Source organism: Scatophagus argus, chromosome 16, assembly GCF_020382885.2.
Source record: "Scatophagus argus isolate fScaArg1 chromosome 16, fScaArg1.pri, whole genome shotgun sequence".
NCBI lineage: Eukaryota > Metazoa > Chordata > Actinopteri > Scatophagidae > Scatophagus > Scatophagus argus.
In genome coordinates, this window is record NC_058508.1 from 15768600 (window position 1) to 15790122 (window position 21523).

At 42.8% G+C, this 21523-nt stretch overlaps 1 protein-coding gene across 1 annotated transcript in view; it reads left to right on the forward strand.

Moving 5' to 3' along the window:
- Positions 1 to 10218: 10218 nt before the first annotated feature.
- The window catches only part of olfm2a (olfactomedin 2a), a 42183-nt gene continuing 30878 nt past the window's right edge, over positions 10219 to 21523 (forward strand). Inside the window, exon 1 of the mRNA XM_046414599.1 lies at positions 10219 to 10728. Within this exon, the coding sequence (XP_046270555.1) occupies positions 10672 to 10728 (57 nt within the window). The 5' untranslated portion in view covers positions 10219 to 10671. The remainder of the gene's footprint in view (positions 10729 to 21523) is intronic.

Genomic DNA, 21523 nt, shown 5'->3' on the forward strand with positions numbered 1-21523 from the left:
CTGATTATTGCTGTTAAGTAAGATGCCCATTTTTGATCTCTTTCAGTCGGTTGTATACGTGTTCCAGTGACAGCAGCAGGACATGCACTGCACTCAAAGGCCTTGGCAGAAAGTCTTAATAATCAGTTTACTTAGAACAATGACCAGAAAACTGGCTTCTTCAAGTCAGCAGGTAGTCAAAGAAATCAGAAAAAAACAAACAAACAAACAAAAAACAGAATAGCCGAGACAAGAAGGCAGGAAATAACAGGTAACCAGAGAGTCACAGATATGTTGGCACCTTGCACACAGGTTTCAGACCGGAAACAAGCACAAAAATAACACAGATAATTTAACAAAAGCTGCAGTCAGTTTAAGTCAGCCAGGCAGGATGTTTACTATTATGTTATTTACCTTTAGCATTCTGATGGTGGAAAATGACTACATGCAACTTTAATTATAGATTAAAATTTAGTGATTACTGACACAAACTTCATAATCAAAATATATGTTTTTCTGTCAAATCACTCCAATCTACCTGTTCAAAAGATCATGATAAATTTGATTAAATAGGAAGATTTATGAGAATTAGAATTTCACATTAAGTTTATTTTGTTAGATAGTGTTTCATGAAGATGTAGCTCCTAAGTTTACTCCAAAACTAATTGGTGACAAATTAGTGCAGCAAATACTGAGCTACTTCACTCACTTGTCTAATCTGCGGAAGTCTCATGACCATGCTTATTAAAGACAGCACAGACACCTCTACCAGTGGGATGAGATGCAGCTAAAATATTCATATGCAAATTAGCATACGATATCATCTGAAGACTTCTTTAGGCTTTTCGAGCAGCCAGTTTAACTACCTTCCTTGGAAGACAAATGGTATTACATGAAGACTGCTCACTCAAATTTCACTTTAATGCTAAACGTTTGGGCGGACAGCATCCATTCGAAAGTCGCTCTCTCTCACTGCTCTTAAAGCCAGCTCTTGTGAGATTCCAAGCAAGGTAACAATGAGGCAGTTCACTATAGATGGCGACGCATGCAGCAGCACTTCCAGTCAAAAGCCCCTGATGGAATGCTCCTTTTGTTTGCAATCGATTGCGAGAGGGGCATTCGCCATGTAATTGTAGCCTCATTTGATCACAAATAAACCATGCTGTCCTACACGAGGGAGAAAGCAGGGCAAGCACAAGCTGGAAACACCTTCATTACACCAAACACACACACTCAGGCACACTGACTTCCTTGGCCTGACTCCTGCACGCACACCACTTATTTGCACACTCCTTTTAAATTATATCGCCCTCCCTCTGCTGGTCTGTCTTTTTCTCCAATCTCACTCGGTGTCTTGTCTTCAATCATACTCAACAAACAACTATACACACTGGGTACACACACACACAAACACACACACACACACACACATTCACTCTCTCTGCCTATCTTGGAATGAGCCCGGGATTGATTCGAGTCACACTAGAGTGGGGCGAAATGAGCAGTCACTCTGAATAGGCAAAGGCATCAAATAATACAGATATGAACGTCAGAGGAATAATTGAAGAAAGTGTTTTATATGTAAAAGACAGAGGAGGATGGAGTGGAATTGAATCTCAGAGAAAATGAGGAGCGCTTTCTGTCCCAGGGGACCGGCTCACAATGCCTCAGCCTTGTTTGAAGAAAATAGAGGATAATTAGAGTGGTCAGTGGCTTCCACAGGGCCCAACACCGCTCAGCTTCACTCTTCCTTTATCTGTCCTTCATTCACTCTCTCTCTCTCCATTTGTTAGCCTCTTTTTTGAGCATCTCTCACTCAGTTGTCAGTCTATGTTCATATACGCCTTTGTCCCTATTTTCTCTCTGTCTCTTGCTCTCTCTTTGTTCTTTCTTTCATTCCATCCATTGCTTTTCTATTTCCACTCTCCATGCCTCGATTTTTTTTTTTTTATCAGTCTCGCTCACTCCCCCTTTGCTTGCCTCCTTCCATCCCACTATCCCTCCCCCAGCAGGCGCAGAGCTACATCAGTGGAGTTGATCAGATATTCCAGGCACATATGGACAGCACTGACGGGCATAAATCATGAGTATTTTGAAGTGCCCATGCAGGGTTCTTCAGATTGCTTGTAGCAAGCAGGAAAAGCTCTGTGGGACCAGCACATGAAGTCCCTCTCCTCTACCTCCAGTTTCATGCCAAATCTCTTGCTTTTCTTTACAAAGTGTCGACCTCTGCCCCCACAGGCTTTCCCTCTCTCTCTCTCACTCTCTTACTCTCTCCTTGTGCCTTTCATCTTTAGCCAACCCAATATGTGCTAATACTAATGCACCTTCGAAACCCTCCATGTCTTAGCAATGTGCACTCACAGCTTGAGAGGTGACGGTTTTTCAAAGGAACTGGCACCCAACCACTCCACAGGAAAGTTGTAAGCATCTATGTGGTCTGATCCTCTCCCCTTATCCCTTTTTCTTTTCCTTTCTTTTCTTTTTTTCCACATTACATACTGGCTAGCTTGTCGGCATGACAACAACATGTTTCTATGGCAACAGACTAGCCAACAGCTAAATTTCCCTGTGTTTGGACATGTAATGTTGCTTAAAGCTTTCCCTGGGTGTCTTGGTGACAAATCTGCAGATGACAATTACTATTTCCTTCTGAGTCAGAGGGGGTTAAAATTTGCTCTTTCCTCGCACACTGACACAATCATCACCTGAGTACAGATAGGCATTAAATAGGCCTCAGGTTATTTGGCGTACAACACCACTTTGAGTATCAATTTGAAAATAAAATAAGAAATAAACCTTCCCAATAACTGCCAACCTTTCATTGCCCTGTTTCCCAATTCCAATCAGCTGTGATTGTCATCATAAACTAAGATTACTTCTTACTAATATACAGCAAGTCAATATTGTACAGAGATGAAAATCATTACAAAATCAATTGACGTGCTCCATAATCACAGAGGAGATTCCTGAAGCTTCCCATAAGCATTTGTCTCCCTGTGTGTGGCCACAAACCGACAGGCAGCACAAATAAATCTCCACGCTCTGCTCTGTCCTTGCACTTTCTCTCCTTCTGCCTCTCTCCAGATGACTTGTCCTCTGTCTCCCTCGCTCGCTCCAAGTCTCTGGATATTGATTGGGACCCTACTGGAGTGAGCAGGGCTAAGATAAATAAAGAGTCAGTGGCCATGAACAGCTCTCTCACTCACCCTAACATGAAGGGAAGGATAATCATCTGCCAGACCTGAAAAAGTGGCCATATGTTTCTCAGGCCACTTTCATACAAATGACCTCTCCCATTACCTTAGCCACAGTAGGTCCCATTGTCTTAACCCCAGACATTTCTCTGGTTTCAGTGTGATTTTTAACAATTTTAGCTTAAAAGTGCTTTGGCACCTACAGCAGAACTTGTCATCCTTGCCAGTTTCATTGCATGGCTTATAGTTTTTAAAAGAGACCATCTGTAAAACATCTCATCATGAAAACTGAAATAAAATGAGGTGCAGCTGCAAATATTACAGGTACTTAATGGCAGCCTGGTGCATGGTGCCACCTCAATTGCAACGGAAAACAGCACCATTTAAGCAGGTGCCTGCCTGTTTTCACTCTGCTCGGGATGATTATCTAAGCAGTGCACAGGGGCATCGAGTTCTTCTACATGGACCATAACACAGCACGTCACAGTAGACCTCTATCAATCAAGCCAGATTTCACTGAGGTGCAATAACGAACAAAACTGATTGATTGTCACAGACCACTATGTACAGCAAAAAAAAAATTGCTGCTATCTGTGCGACAAATACACAACACACAGGCATGCGTAAAGTCATCTGTAAACACAAGCACACACAGTGGGGTAAATAACTGCCGGTATCTCTTGCAGCGTCGAGAGCAGTGGTGCGAGGCTTCCCCTCAGATTTTGAAAGCCCTATCTGTATCAGGAACAGCAAACCGAAAAAGCAATTTGCTTTGTCACACAGAGACATGCTTGACTAGACTGAATAATTGCACTGCAGCTCTGGAAAGAGCTGTTTTCCTTTTATCTAATGAAGGCCTTCAGGGGAGGGAGCACAGCTCTATGTGCTTTGTATGTATGCGTGTGTGCATATAGGTGTGATATGGAATAAATGTGTCTCAGGACTTGTGTATGCCAGAGAAATGTTTTCGATGCTCTGTATCTATCTGATCCAGTCCTCCCAGTGTCCCTTTGCTGCTTCCCTTTCTTCCACACTGCTCCACTGCAATATATTGATTCATCAAATCTGCATGTTGCCTCTCGGCTGTGTCCAGTTTCAAGTGTGAGGCGGTCCCCCGATTCAATAATGCAGAAGCAGACTGGAGAATAAAAGCCCCTGTGCCTGGCCTCAGACACTAACTCGTGAGAAGTGCTGAGTCCACACTCTGCTGCCTGCTGGCCTGCCTCTGTGGAGCTTGGCAGAGCAGTGTTGAAGCTGGAGGGACAACTTCAGCCTCTACCCCCACATAACTAACAGCAAAGAGGAGTGAAAGAGGCCCTAGTGAGAATTTGAAGAGCGAGGTTAAAGGTAAGCATTTTAAAGGAAAAAGTGGGACTCTTCTTCCCCTTCTTTCTGTATTATTGATCACAGGAGTGTCAAGAGCCAACTGAAATGCCAGTGCTGATCATCAGGGGCAAAGGAGAAGGACATGGAGATGAGAAAAGTGGGAAGAGAGACAGAGAGAAACTGAACATGAGGAAATACAAAAGCACCTTCTCTGATGACTGCATGTGTGTTCAGGAAAAGGTTTGTGAATTGCTTTAATGACTGTAAAGCATTTGTTCCACTGTGGAACTGTAATTAAGCCATCAGCCACAGTTTGGAGTCTTTAACTTCATAATGAGGCTGAATGTGCGCAGTTCGTGCTCTGTGGATAAGCTGCTGTAATCACTTCTATCTGCTTAATTATGTAAAACCATTCTTTTATCCTACTAGAGTCTCACTCTTTATCTCTTCCTCTCCCTCTCTCTCCCTCTCGGTCTCTGTCACGGTCTCATCTTTTCAATATAACTGGTGCCATAAAAGCACAGGGACGAAGTAGGCGTGGGAGATATCAACCTGACACAGCTATGCTGGGAATCAACAGTACAATTGGCTGCTGTGAGATACAGTACAGTGTACAGTGTGATTTGAGTGTTAACAAAGGCCACTATATAAGGGAAGAGGTGTGTTGGCTGCAGCTATTTTCGAAGCAGCTGAAGAATAAGAACAAAGCTCTAACCATTTTGAGGAGCTTTTTATCACCTTTCACTATGCCCTTCTTAGAACTGGTCAGAAGAACATTAGGACTTGGAGGTATTGCACAAGACATCTTCCCCTCTTCTCCCACTTTCTTTCAAGTTCATTTTAGATTTCAAGATCGCAATCTTACTTGCACGTTTCCTGAATTACAGTACGACTGTTATTATCATTAGTGGTCTAGTGAGATGGAAGTGAAGATGCGAGCTGAATGCTGCAGGTTATTTGCAATGGAAGTAAACACCATCTATCTCCATGTCCCTAATGGAGACATCCTGGTTGTGCTCTTTCCAGATAGAGCTACATCAAAGCTCTACTTCGGAGATCACCACACTGCTACACACTGTACACACACAAACACATGTACTCTCCCAACACATACACGTACTCTTGAGAGCATGGCAGTGGAGAGTGAAATCTTGTGATGCTCAGGAACTTTACACCACACACAAGCTGCAATGGGGGGGAAAAGGCCTTAAATGCATGAAAAAACCTGAAGCTGCCACTGTTTCAATGGAGCAGAAAAAAAACAGCAGTGAAAAATGTCAACAACAAATAGCTGCTGGTTTCTATTGCCGCAGGCGACATGGACTTTGGTTCCCTCATGTTTCTCTCCTCCCGCATTATGCATCATCTTTTCATCCAATTAAACACAAATGCAGGCAGAGTGCAACTCTTGGTACTGCTCCTTCTGGGAGAAACAGACAGATTAGGGAAACGGAGAGAAAGAAAAAGAGGAGACAGAGATGGTTCGAGATACGGCAATGGTCAGATGTAATTATGTGTGTGCGAGTGTGTTAAGGTGGCTTCCCTTGAAAGATGGACCTCTTGGCAGACCTCTCCTATGTATCTGCCAGTCTGTGTCTCCCCTCATTTCTTCATGTCTCTGTGAATCTGTGGAGGGCAGCGCTTCTCCTTTGTTTTGTTTTGATTCAGTGACATGAGCAGACTGCTGTGCAATTTATCCAGATGATGATTGATGATGTTTGTTGAATTACAGCAAGGCGCAGACATGAAGCATGGCAGGGCACTCTTCGCCAAAACTTCAAATGAATCTGAGTTGTCCTTGCCCCGGTTGCCTTGGTTACGTGTAGGTAGTAAAGTGCGACAGCCAAGGAGAGGGTGTGAAAAGCCATGTTTAATTCCACCTTCAGGCAGCCATCGAGGATTTCACACCTTTCTATCGGGGCACTCGGCCCAGCATTGCTAATGCAGCAGAGCACTCTTAACCTTCTGACCCCATAGCTTGTTGAGCTTCACCACAACTGATTTGTTTTGTATTATTCCAGAGGTCCAAATCAAAATGCATTAGGCTTATTCTCATCTGCGTGAAAGGAGAGAGGAGATTTAGTGAGCTGTCTTTGTCTCAACACTTATCTGACAGGAAAAGCTTTTTAAAATGAACATTTTTATATTGTAAGAATAATAGTTTTTGATAAACTCTGCCATGAACAGAGGTCCACGTTGATCATATTCAGCAACTTATGCCTGAAATCCTGGAATTCTGGATTTTGAAACTTAATTTCTAGGTTCAAAATGACTTTTCCATTAGTGAAGTGGAAAGATAAATTCAGCAGGCGGGGGAGTGTGTGCTGCAGCAGTCCATTTGGCTGTACAAAGACACTACACTTTTTGGAGGGCTGAATGAGGTGTTTCATGCTGTCTACATAGGCATTAGTTTGACATTCATTTGGAAGCATCACTGTCAGATGTGAGATGCATGCTGGTGAAATGTTTGTACGTGATATTTGTGTTGGCGTCTGTATTGTTTGCAGGATTGTCAGGGTTAACACTTCTCCATCTGTGTGTTTATTGACATGTTGATCTTCCAGTGAAGTGTGTTTGTGTGTGTGTGTGTGTCTGTGTGATAGAGTGCCTGTGTGTGTGTATTAATCAGGGAGTATTAAATTTAAGCCAAAGACAGAAAGCGACATGGGCTTAACATTATCCTGTGTGCCCATTGGACTAATGTAGATTCAGCATCCTGGATACTTTCAGGGAGCATATGGTTTTTTAGTCCTATTGCATAATAACTCAGCAGTACTGGCAGCAGCAGCAACATTACAGAGATCAATAACAACCACAAGCTCTGTTAGAGGATGGACTCCAAGGTTTGCTAGATGGGTAGAGCAGCTCATGTTCTCCAGCGTCACAAAATCCAATTAGACCATCCGTGTATGTCGGTGTGATGATCTACAACATAGGCACTCACTGGGCCTATCTACCTGTCGGATATTCATTATAACCACGAACAAAACACTAAGCTGCTCTCTCAGCTCACCTCTACCGCAGTTCATTCTCACATTTTGTTTAAGATTCTCCTCGCTTTCCGATTATTTGAAGAGAATCAATTCTGGGAAATTGAAAATCTATGTAATGATAGGCCTGGGGATGGTGGCTCATTACAAATAGTCCTATCTAAACAGCTGCGTTTTAATGCTGAAGAACCATACTTTTTGACGAGCAGAGTGCCTACAGGCAGCCAGAGACAAGCGCGCACGCACACGCACACGCACACGCACACGCACACACACACACACACTGACAGAAGCACAGAGATGCTGGTGGTTGTTAAATTTAGTCCTCAGGCCACTTCAAAATATTAGATATGTTGCATCGACTCAAATATTTTAGCAGCTTCCTCACACAGAGAGAAAACAGGGATTAAAACATAAAGAAAGAAATACAATCAAACAACCACAAGTCAATAGCAAACACAATCACAGAGGGCAACCATGAGATAATGAGGAGTGAAAGAGAGAGTGACTGGATGACTTCAGAGGGCCAGAAAAGGTCTAGATCGGAAAAAATTAGATGCCACGTCTGCCTAACACAGTGCAGTCACATGAGAGGTGGCAGGAGGAGAAACTGAGAAGACACAGAGCTGCCCTGACAATATATTTTCTCCTTTTTCTTGGCCTTACTGGAATGACTCAGGGATAAAAAGAAAAAGAAATGCTGTATCTTTTTTTTTTTTTTTACAAATGTTCCTCATTTGTTTGCATGTACCTCAGTCACATCCCTCTAGTTCTCTCAGCGCCTTAAAGGTCTCTGAATTGTAACAGGGGATGGAGATGGAGGAGGAGAGCAACCAGGAGATGGGAGGAGTCTGTTATTGCAGTGTATTTCTACAGCGCAGCCATTAAACACACTGGCACTCTGACCTCACGCAATGATTCAACATCACTTGTACTCAGCCTAGCAGCCTTGGGCTTCTCTATTATTCTCAGCTGTATGTATCTGAGCAAAGGACAGTACAGTAAAATACAGTAACTGTGGTGAAAGTGACAGCACGTGAAAGCCGGGATCATTTTTGCATTCTTTTGTCCTTCATTCTTCCTCTTACACCAACACTCCCTTACTCCCCATCAGAAACTTATCTCACCTCCTTGTGGTTTTTCCTGCTGGAAAAAATAAGGGGGTGCACATTGGGCCACTGAGGGCAGCAGCAGGGGTGGAGAAAGTCAACCCTCTGCTGAACTGTACAAGGGTGGGCGCTGGAAGACACAAGTCAACATACTGTCTGCTCTAAAATCCTTTGTGAATGTGTCATGGACTAAACCCATTGTGCTAGATGTCAAACTGGAGCCTCTGGGTTTTAAGGCTAATATTTTATTGAATTATACCAGTAAAATAAATACAACATCGATGACCTTTTGGGGGGCAGGTAGAAGCAGCAGGAGTCTTCCAGTCAAGAGTGTGCCAGTATGGGATTTGTCACTGTTTCCCACACAACTCCTCTTATTATTCTTTAAAGGTACAAAAACCTTCACCCTGCTCACTGCTTTACTGAATTTCATGGTATATATTTGAGAGTTTAATGCATCAGATCTATGCATGTAAAGGCAGAGGCTTTACATGTAGAGTAAAACTGACTTTTACAAACACATACAACTGTACCCATCTGTGTTGTTACACACAACCATGATTCAACCCTTTTAAAAAACAGTGCATTAGGTGCCAGCTGTACACAAAGACTCTACTCAAGCCACTTTCATTCAAATTATGGCACATTCTGTTGACTGTGCACGGCGCTTTATCGCTTTGAATTCGTTACAAGTAAAATAGAGTGGGAGAGCTGAACACACTCTTCCCAGCAGCAGGGTTTTTTTTTTTTCATTAAAGGTTTTCACAAAAGGTGACATGTTAGCCTTTATCTTTGAAAATTGTCTCCTTTTTTAAGGCAAACCAATATTAATTGGAGAGGATGGATTAGGCTGCAGAAACTGCTATACTTTTCCTAACCCAATGAAGGATGGCCAGAAGCTACAGACACAACATGTCAAACAACAAACAAACAAACAAACACAACTTGAGGAATCGCAGGACCATAATCACTGTGACACTCGGACATACAAATAAAGATGTAAGTACACCAGAGGCTGTGGGCACATCCAGTAACAGCATCACCTGGTCTGGAAAATTACTTACTTGCACGCCTAATCGTCATTTAATTATCTCTGACAGTTAACAACATCCGTTATCATCATTGTAATCGGGACAAGAATACGCTTTATCATTTCCCTAAACCCCAGAGAATCCTTCTATTTTGGCATCTTCTAATTGGATAAGCGCTGAATTGATGCCGTTAATGTAGGCCTGGATTTGACTATCTCGATTTTTTACAGTGCACACCGTTAACATTCACAGTAGGGCTTATGAGCAGGAAGACACTGTCAGTACTAAATGTCAGTTCTTTCTCGAGGTATCTGTCAATGTAGTGGAAACATTTTGTGGAGCAAAAGGAATTGTACCTGCAAGAAATGCCACAGTCTATCTATCTATCTATCTATCTATCTATCTATCTATCTATCTATCTGTCTGTCTATCTATCTTAGTTGTATCTTGTATCTCTATTGTGAGTGCAAGCAGAGTCTCTCTCTCTCTCACACACACACACACACACACACACACACACACACACAAACATACACATGCACACGCACATGCGCACGCACGCACGCCCGGCCAAGCTTGGCTGCGTCAAAGAGTGGTACTTCTTTGACTGGGCTCTTGCACATAGACGTGCTGCTCCTAGCGTCGGCACCTTGCAAGCACAGCAGTCACCTTCCAACCTCTGCGACTCTCCTACGCTCCTCTCGCTCAGACGCAGATATTTTTGCAGGACGGAGGGGACCGCAGCTGACTGTCCCCTTCGCCCGATTACAGCACCCGAGGACTTTTACTCACCGGGACATTAGAGCTTTTGCTTTCACTACCCGCAAAAGAGTCTATGCTCCACAACAGACGCGCTGCTGGTCGCTTTACCGAGCCGGAGAGGGCTGCCGTGCGTCCTGGTGATGAGGTTGGTGGCGCACAGCCGACACAGCATTAAAGGAATCCCTCTGAATCTGAAGAAACCGCCCCAGTAAGGGACAAGAACGGGGGGGAAGCTGCAGGAACTGGTGTCTGCCTGGACGCTATCATTTCGACTAGGATGCATCTCTTCAGTGCCATGTTCCTACTTGTCATGTTAGCTGTCATGCCCTGTGAGGTAAGGACTCTGGCACAAACGCTTGCTCGCTATGAATAAGCATTGTTTAAAAGTTCCCAAAACAGTGTTGACCGCAAGCATATTGATTCTCGAATATGGATGATTTGAATAAGAACCAACGCCTCAATATGAGCTGTAAATGAAGTCGGTGCGAGGACTGTTTGCACGTTGCAGCATTAAATGGAAAAACTGCTTTTGTTCTGGAGGTTTAAGGCGCAGTGATAAGAGACGTAGGCAGAAAGTTAAGGGAGGATAAGACCATAGGCAGATATGTAGTTGACGGCAAATCCACCTGAAGTCGATTCGCTCGCCAAGAATTGAACTCTCACACATTTTAAGACTGGCATAATTTAGAGTATGCATTACAATGAGTAGAATAAATGGTGCTCGGGTTTTATAGTGAGAATATTGCCCTAACGGTAAAACAGCAAGAATATTATGATACGTTTTCCCTTGTCAGAACGGATTCCTGCGGGCTTTGACAGGGTTGATGCCCCGAAGGTCGTTGTTTACAGACCTTCCTATCTACCTCTACATCACTGACAGAGAGGTCCAGGGGCTTCCCTGTAACGGATTAATCTGAAGAAACAGAGAGAAACGAACAGCAACACTGACGGTTTGTTTACAGGATCTTTGTGTGATTTGTGTCTGTGGACACAAGCCATGCGTAATTAGAAGCGTTTTAGACCTGCGCCAAATAAACAGTTGTAGATTCTGGAGATGTGTGGCGTGATGTAGTGCATGACACTCGAGAAAAGACGTGTGCCTTTGGTAAAAATGACGAGCTTTGATGTGACAGTTGTAAATTGAAGTGAAGGACGGTAAATTATTTGACCCAGAAAAGCTTTCAGCGAGGCAGGAGCATTTGAACTTGCAGGGCTTCAGCTGGTCAGCATACATGCAGTGCTCTGCTTAACCCGTGACAGCTAAGGAAGTATAAGGTCTGCTGATAAAGTGACTGCAATTTTCCTGTAAGTTAGGGACGTATTGGAGGGCATGTATGTTGGACAGCGCCGCTTCGCACCTTTGGCTTCACGCAGAAATACGTTCATGACCACGGACAGCGCACTGGGTTAAGAACAGCAGTCTGAGTCAATTTAGCACCACAGACAGCGTACGTTGGCGGTGAGTATCACCATTTGGCGAAGGCCACCAGACAGATTGCAAGGCCTCACAAGAAACAACACTGAAAATAAACATTTTAAGGGTGCTAAACGCGAGCAATGTATGTATGAACAATAGATTCTATATTAAAGTGGTATTAGAGCTGAAAACACATTGAGTGTGAAATGGGCTGGTCCTTCATGAGGAGAATAGGGGAATAGTGACATACCAAGGCTTTTGGGATGGTTACTGTGGATTAAGACCCAAGCTGTTCAACCTCTAAGGCCCCTAAGCAATGTAGTTTGCTCCAGCTAATATATGATTTGGTGTTGGTTGGCTTTTCCACCAAACATGACCACCACTCACGATTATAAACATCTGTTTATTACAAGTATGATATGGCCCATTGCTAAGAATCTGTCAGACTGAAGAGTAACTTGTGTTACAATAATGCTATAACATGCAGATGTAGTAAAGGCGTAACATTGCAGCACACATTAGAGCTTTATATGTCATGTCTCCATGGCGGGTGGGCATTTAAGTTGACCTTTAACAGAAGAAAAGTCTACAGTATGTTTTCAGTTTGACAGGTACGCAGATGAACAGGCTATACTGTACACCTTTGTGTCCGATTCAATGAAAATCACCCACAGCGCAGATGGTATTAAAGGAAAACCAACTGATTTCTTTGTGAGGGGTATGAAACAGGGAGCAGGTGATTCCACGGCTCTAATAATAAAAAAAAATGAACATATCCCCAGCTGCACAACTACCACAAAATAAAACCATGAAGATGTGTTGATGTGTCTCCTTAACCTCCCTTAAATTAAATTAATTATTGTTTCCCAGTGCCTAATAACTAATTCTACCACCTCAAGTAAAATTGTAAATTACACAGCCTATCTAAAACAGCACTATGGATGTTCTTCAATAAATGAAGAGGAATAAATGTCACTGTTAAACACTTGTGAACATGACACTGAAAATGTAGCTGATGACTTACTATCATATCCCAACCCCTTCTTCACAGGGTTTATACTGTAATTGGCCTTGGGGGACAATTTGTTCTAAGTGTTTACATTAAATATTTAAAGGGCTGAAAGAAAATATGATGCTACCCATCTCTTGAAGATTGCACGGCATAAACATAAAGAATTGATGACTTTTTGCGTGCTGTAATGAGTGCAACACTCACGCCAGCGGAGTTGAGATATCCACATATTTTCAGTCACAGTCTCAGTGCAGGCCTTTATGAAATATTTAGAGTGCTTTAATGAGACAGATGCACTTGTTCGTCTACTGCATGTGTTTGTTAAGTACCCATAAAGCCCAGGGGTCCTTAGTGTTACTGATACAGATGGGCACTGGCTTGACCTTGGCACAGATGTCTTGCTATGGTGCGCACATCAAGCCAAGCATGACGGGAGGCATTGACACACGCACATATGTGTGTGCATTTCGTAAGTAATGCATGTACTACACACTCATATACTGTATTGCGTCTGTGTTGTACGGTACTGTGTTGGCTTCTGTTTTAATGACCAGATAAATGATTTGCAGCAGTTCTAAAAGAAAAATCAAAATACTGTAATATAATTTTTTTGAAAACCGACTTTTTCAAAATGCCTTCACAGCATCTAAAATATAAAGGATTCATGTCACTCATGGCAACTCATCTCCACTTAAAATACCAGACAGTCAGATGGCTTTGTGACAACAGTCATTCTGCAAGGTGTAAATCTTGTTTAACGTATATCATTTTGGAAAAAACTTTTCAAACATACAAGATCATATATGACGTGTATGTCACCAGTCAGAAGTTAAAATTACAGTATGTTAGCCTAATGTGTATTGCAACAAATTTTCTGTGACACTCAGCATCTCTTCATTGCTCTGGTTAATATTAATAGCATAGTATTGATTGCTCAGAATGTAAATTTTGTGCAACAGCAGAAACTCTGGTGCACAGTATAATTTACGTTGGAAATACATGCTCCATTTACTGGATACAGACTTAGATTTCACTGTGAGGATTTAAATTCGTGCACACTATGACATGATGAGATTTTTTGATGCTGAACAAATAAAGACCTCAAGGAAATTTGGTGTTACTGAATTAACCCTTTCTTATTGCAAATGAGGTAACTTTGAATTTGGATGGTGACAGATGCCCCGAGTCTTCATGAATAAATATACCTTCTTTTGTTAAATACACAGACTTTGAATTTAGAAGAATGTTTGCTGATCACAAAGATGTGTGTTCCACTGATATTCCTGTCCAAACATCAAACTAATTTAAAAAGCTTCATGGAGTCCAACTGAGAGGTGAGGTAATATTGTTCAAGGGGACAAAAGCTTGACTGGTTTGGTTTTGCGCAGCTGCTCAATTTTTGCCTAAATTGTCAAGAATAACGATTGTTTCATGTACTTTGAAAGACTTGCACTCAGGTTTGGAGGCAAGCGTTTTTTGTTGTGGTTTCAAGGGGAAAACAGTTATTGGCTTTAGATGTCTGGCCCCGAAGACTCCCAACAGTAGTATGGTTGAGAGTGATGGAGAGTGAAATGAACACTTGCTTTGGTGTTTTTCCGTTCAGACACCAAGTGCAGTCGGGGAGAAAACCTAATTGCTTGTCATTCTCAAAGAGGGAGGCAGAACCCTGTGTAAGCAATTGGCTAGATTTTTCAGTAATTTACTTGATCTTTTCTCTCAACAGGGATCAAGATAAACAATCAGATTGAATGGACCAACATTTAGACCCTTGTTAAGATGTGTTTCCACATCCTAGATTGGTGGGATGAGTTCAACAGAAACTCATCCGGCTGGGGTCGATATATAGCTAAAAGACAAGTAATATAAAGGAACGAGCACTTGTAAATCAAGTTGCTGTTTAAAACATCATTTGGCACAAACATTGAGTTACATTGACCTAATTATACAGTCCTTTAGTGCTGTAATATAAGTGTCACTGAGCTGAGATGGTTTTATTGACGCAAATGAAACAGTCCAGTAGCTTTCATATTGCTATACTGGGAATACATTCTTAGCTGTTTGGCAGTATTGTTAACAAACCTGACGTACATTAGGTCCGATTCTGAAATAGAGGCAGTTAGCTGACCTAATGCTGTCTGCAGTGTCTCTACGTGTGTGGACAACAAGGACAGACCTCAGCTCAATCAGAGTCAGGCAGGACAAACAGCTGGGTTGGCTAATGTCCAGTTGAGACAGCTTTAAACAGTCCACCGACCTGGCAGTGACCCTCTGGCCAAAAATCTCTTTTCCTGGTGCCAGTCCAATCAGACCAAAGAAGCACCATCACAATAAAAGCCCTCACCGAGACATGAGTATAATCGAGCCACTTGTGGTAAATTTCTGTCCTTGCCTCCATGCCAAAAGCCTATTACACAGCAATCTTACCAAAACATTGCAGATTATCAAGTCTTGTAAAACATACATTCAAAAAATGTTCTCATTACTATCAGCGAGCCTACCTGTTAAAAGCTCTTATAAATACTGTGGAATAAGACCGTACAGCTGGTTGACAGTCAAGGATGGAACAGAGATGTGAGTTTCCCCACAGGACAGACTCCAGGTAGCAGACCAGACAGAGTGTGTTCTGCCAAGCAGCCGCCTAACCTCCACCTAAAATTAAGCAAAGCTGCAGAAACAGGGTGTAAATCTGCCGGTGAGAGAGAAAGACACACACTCAGCTGTTGAAATCACCTTGCTATGCTACGACAGGCCCAGTGCTCGTCTGAATTACTAACACTGCATGACCACACACGGCCATTGAGGGTCAAGCTGGGATGCATGGACACATCTTTAAATCTACTATGAGAACATTAAATATTTCGCATGTAGTTCAGGTGACATTGATTTCTTTATGCAATAACGGTAATTAGTACACTAGCTATGATATATAGGACATTTTTTCTGAAAATGTTTTCTGAAAAATGTCAGCGATATGCAAGCTTAGTGTAATGTTCGTGCGTTTTTTGCTCTGTTAAATAAGATAACCCACATAAACTATTTTCTGTGTCGCCTGTCAGTCAGTAGCAATCATGCCGATCACTGTGTGGGTGAGTCCACCTTCGTGCACTCCCCATTAATATACAAAGTTGCTGCTTCACAATCAGCCACAGATAATGAGGTTGCATTATGTCTGATTCAGGGCTGCTTGAAGAGATTGAATAGTATGTGCTTGTGTCATGACTGATTAGAGTAGAGCTCGAATCAGTGCACAATAATGATACCACATTGTATGAGTCAGAATCGTACCACTGTAAAGAGATTTGTTTCATAAAAGGGGCACTACTTAAGAAAGGGAGGATGGAGCACAGAGAGCTATCGAGCCTTTGTGTTGTCGGCTATTCACTGTCTCATCTAAATGTTTGATGTGCTTTCATGTAGCCTGCTTCATCATCAAAGACGCTAGGGTGTGTGTGTATGCGTGTGTTTGTAGGGAAAAATAATCTATGCACACGGGGACATGATGGAGACCCACCTCCCTTCTGGAAGAAAAGTTTGGTCCTCACAAGGTTAACCATTTATTCAGTCAGTACTGTACAATGTCCTCACAAGCACAGTGTGTGTCAGAGTGGTGGATGTGTGTTTTTTGATGGACAAGACGCTTTCTGTGTGTGTGTGTCAGTGGTTTGGTTTTTGTTGATGTACCTGTTTCTGGGTCAGTTTTCTAAATGTGGTTCTAAATGACTCACACAGGGGTGATATTAGCGTGTGACGATGATGATGGCGGTGAGCTTTTTTTCCGGTGCGGCCCAGGGTGAAATGGGTGACTGATTTCACCACTGCAGTGCCTTAGATGAGGCATGCAGCAGTCTGCGTGGTAATTGGTTAACAGATGGAACGCCGGGTAGAGAGGCATGTGAGGTCAGTGGCCTGACTCTCAGACTGGCACTGTGTCCTTGTCAAAGTTGGCCCTTCGCGTTAAAGAAGGTGTGTCAGCATGGCCTCACCTTTTGGAAACATGCATGGCCATCCTGACCCAAAATGTGATCCTAACTCCATGCAGAATACTGTCATAAATATGTCACAGTGTCCCTCACTCTCTACTGGTGTGTGTGTGTGCAGAAACCCAAACCCTTGGATGCTGTTTGTTTTTGGATTCTGTTTTTTAGCTTTAAATCCATCATGAGGTCAGATAGTAAAAGTCTTATGTTCGTGTTTTAAATGACCACATGCTCATTCAGAGCCACAGACTGACCACTACTTATGCTCCAGGCTTGAATGGACTCTAAGTGACCTCTGTTGCTGTTTTCTGTCTTGCTTAAAACCCAGCGGCCTGCTGGCCTAAAATGACCATTAACAATCCCATGGACTGAGCTGGCTGACTCGAGGACAGTTCATAATCGTCATTAGGAAGGACTTTAAGGTCTTTTGGGACAGAGTACTAAATACATTTGTATTGTATGTCTTTCCCATTTATACGGAAATGGTCAACCTGGCAGCCAACCAGCAGCCAGCTCTACAGTCAGAGTCTGATTACTTTTTATGTCTCTGTGCCAACAATAGTCGCGGCCATGTTTTTGAGTTGTTCGTCTGTCCATCTGTTCCATTCCTGTGAACGCGCAATGTCTGAGGACATCCAGAAGGGAATTTCTTCATATATGGCACAAATACCCACCTGTACTCAAAGATGAACAGATTCGAATTTGGTAGTTAAAGGTCAAAGGTCAAGGTCATATTTTTAGGACATAAATTTACGCAAATGTCTACGAGTATAAAATTATTAAGTGATGACATTTACATAAGCTTGAAGGTCAACTTCACTGTGACATCATAATATTCTGCAAGAACACTTTTGGCCGTTATTCGACACCATAACTCGGGAACAGAAGGGGAGATTGTGGCCATATTTCACATTTGGTCAGACACTGAATTGGTGCCCACTTCAGTCGTGATTGTGTAGCTCTTCTGTGCTGTGCTTATGTGTGTGAATCTTCCACATTTTAGAATTTGTAGGATCTTTGCAACAACATCCATATTTTAAGCCTTGTAGTCCACCACCATGTGTACTGGTTTTGCTGATATTGAGCTTCAGGTGATTGTTGTTGCACCTTGTCACAAAACTCTCCATCATTTGATACATACATACTGTATATGACCATGGACAGACCTGGATGTAAACTGCAACTGGAGTGGTGTGCGGAGGCATACAGCCGCGAGGCTGTAATTCTACTTTATATGTGCAAGAGGAAGGAAAAGTAACCTAGATTTACTTGTGTCCTCTGAGCCTGTTGTGGCCCTTTTCAATTCTCTCTTCCAGATGGTTTCACGACGACTGACTGGTGCAAAAAAAAAAAAAAATAATATCTCAAAATATTAAGTGTGCTCATGTAATGTATAGGATGTTATGTGTATGCTCGCTGTCAACAGTGTATGGAAGGATCAGCTTGACTGGTGGGATGAATATCATCCCTGTATCGCATTCTCTCCCCCACTTTCTCTCTTTCCTTCTGTGTGAGTGTGCTGGAGGGTGCAGGACTCCCAGAGGTTTATGTCTGTGACTCTAAGCAAGAGTGACATTTCTCTGACAACACCCAGAACAGGCACACACGTGCACGCGCACACGCAGTCTCTCTCACACACACACATTGTCTTTGCCTCCCTTTCTCCCTCCCCTTTGCTCTCTAGTTCACAAACATGTCAGCATTGGGAGCCACAACAGACAAAGAGCCAAACAGCGCATTGAATCAATGCCAGCCAACATGGCTGAGGCTCTTAAGACTGTCATAGGTAATATTGTGAGCTACACGTGCCAATGAGAGCACAGACATGCTTGAACTGGTCAGTAGTGGACACACTGCCACTGGTAATAAGGGTAACAGCACACGTTATCCTAATAACTGCCACCGTGGGACTCACCCAGTGAATGTCTTTTTTGTCCATCTACTATTTTTTGCATTGCAGTAGGCACCTCCTGACCAGTTTTCTGTACGACCTTGCTTTCCCCTGCTCGATGAATCTTTTATGAGTCTGGCAATGTGGGTTTCTGTGTAGAAGATTGGAATATAAATATGGCTGTTGCGCCTAGAGCTCCTCTTCCCGCTCTGATACAAAAGCTTTCATAAGACTGAGCAGATTGGGCAAGCTCCTCCTTGAACAGTGCTCTTCACATCTCTTCGCTTTTATCGGAGGACGCATATCCCATATCAGTGAGTGTTATGCGTTCTCAAACACCAGACATGGATTCTGCCTCCACCTGCTCGATCACAGGGCTGGACAAAATACCACCCCAGCAGGAAATCTAACTTCCTTTTGACAGGTTTGGTTTTTATGTCAAATTCGCGCCATAGTTTTTACTTCAAAAGCCCTGGTTAATTACAGGTTGTTCACATTCACGTCATGGAGTTTAGACTTGTAGCAGCAGGTGAAAATGAACTAGAAGTGATACAGTAAATCTTGGTTGAACTCCTAACCTCTTTATGTGTTACTACCTCTCTCTCTTTTATCTCAATTTTGACTCTTTGTCTCCTTGTCCTGCTGTTTCACATGATCTTTGCCCCCTTTTATTTCCAAAGACTCATCTCCTGCTGCATGTGAGAGTGACAGCATTACCTCCCATGTTGAACGCCAACTCAATTGCAGGGCTTTTATTTGGGGAAATGGAGGATGAACGATATGCCACTCGGCAGAAGCGGGTGGCAAGAGGAACCATTTAATCGATGTGTTTTCCACGTGGCACTGTCATAGCCACTCAGTGGGGCCATTGATGAGGGAGGCTCTCTCTGACTGCGCCAACGCTTAAAGGCTCCAGTCATGGAGGCGTGGGAGCCCAGCAGCTACCAGACACTGCTGCATATCAAGCAGGCTGGCAGAGCCGCTCTCTGCAGCCCCACAGTGAGCAGGGTAGAGAGGTCCTTTGATAGAGACACTACACGGAGGAGAGGGGAGATAACAAGATGCTCCAGTAGAAGGAACACCAGCTTACATTACATTATTCTGCCTGATTCTAAACCCCTGGGATTTTTCCAAGTCTACAAAACATACACAGACACAGTAGTGCGTAATGAATGTGAACACCACATCTGGAAGCAGGAGTCGCAACTGGAGACTGTCGTACATTCATATGCTGCTAATTGGGAACTGGATGGATATCATATTAAAGAAAAAAGTTAGCACTGATGACATTTTATGAAAGAAATTTGATCTAGCTTTGATGGATTACACAAAACTGGAGGAAAATGATGTAACGCGCTGAATTTTGCATTCATTTTTCATAGATCAGAGGGCTCGGGTTTGGATAAGCATATTAGTCGAAATGAACTTCTCCTAAAGTGAGTCATGTCCTAGTCCTATTAAGGAGTAACATGAATCTGTAGCTCATTAGATCAATTTTGATTAGTTTTGAGCAAAAGAATACACAAAACAAAACAAGCTTTCAAAATAACAGCCTTGAGCTTGCCCTGAGTTCTTAGTCTACAACATTTTTCACCTTCTCTTTTTAATAATCTGCAGCCTCAGACACACAAAGACATCCTGTACAAAGAACAAAATGTATTTCTTCTTTTCTCTAAAAAAAAGAAAAGCATCCTTTTGCCCCTCTAGTGCCTTAGTAATACTCCTGGCAATTACATGCACCTAAATGATATTAAAGCTGTGTAGTAGTGAGTTCGGGTAAGTAAATTGTTGTATTGTATTAAAAAGTGTTTAGTTTCAATTTATGTGCATTACAGACAATCACAAGCATATGCTCTACACATATCACGTGAATTCAATAACACACACACACACACACACTGCAGACAAATGCTGTGAACTGAAGATGCTGTGGTGATTAGGTTTGGTGGGCAGTGTCAGAGCACAAAGTGAGGGGATGTGGACTGGGTTTGAATTAGTGATCAGTTGAGTCGCTGAGCAGGGCAGCAAGGCTGGGAAGTGAGAGAGAGAGAAAGAGGAAAAGACGGAGAGGAGTTGCTGGAAATGAAAACTGGAGATTGCGGGCAGGGATAGAAGGAGAAATAGTCAGAGAGAGTGTCTTCCGACTGTGCCTGTTGGGTTATTATCTCTCCCATCCTAACCAAAAGGAGAATAATAATTAGAGGCCTATCGCTCCATCACCACGATTTTATTCCCCACACTGGCACTGACACTCCTTGCAGATTGGCTTTAATTAGCTCCACATTGCCTAATCAATACAGCAATGACCATGACAAAACAAAGGCATGTGCATCCTGTTGCTCTGGCAAGAGTGATACCGGAAGCGGCAGGAAGAAAGGATGAAGTGTTGACAAGACGAGAGAAGAAAATGATCTGGAGTGGCATTTCTGTGGGAGGGGAAAAAAGAAAACGACATGCTCTAATAAAAACCTGCTCTCAGGATGATTAGAGTCTGCACTGGTTTATCTGCTACTGAGTTTGCGTGCATGTGGCGAGATATGTATGCCTGCATCTTGAAGGGTGAGAAAAGCAAACATTTCTAAGTTAAGTTGTATAAGATGCTGCTGTGATTGTCCTATCATGTCAGGCTATGCTATGGGACCTAATGCAGTAATCCTCATTATGTTTTTGAGCAGGAGAGCTGAGTGCTTCAGCCACACTAATGGTGATGTGATGAATAGGTATTCAGGAGAGGTCTCTCTCTTTAAGCCGTAGTGCCTCAGGCTGCTGGCCCTCTCAGGCCCAGCTCTCATCTCTTACTCCTCTTAGTGAAAGTAACAGCATGCAGTGAGC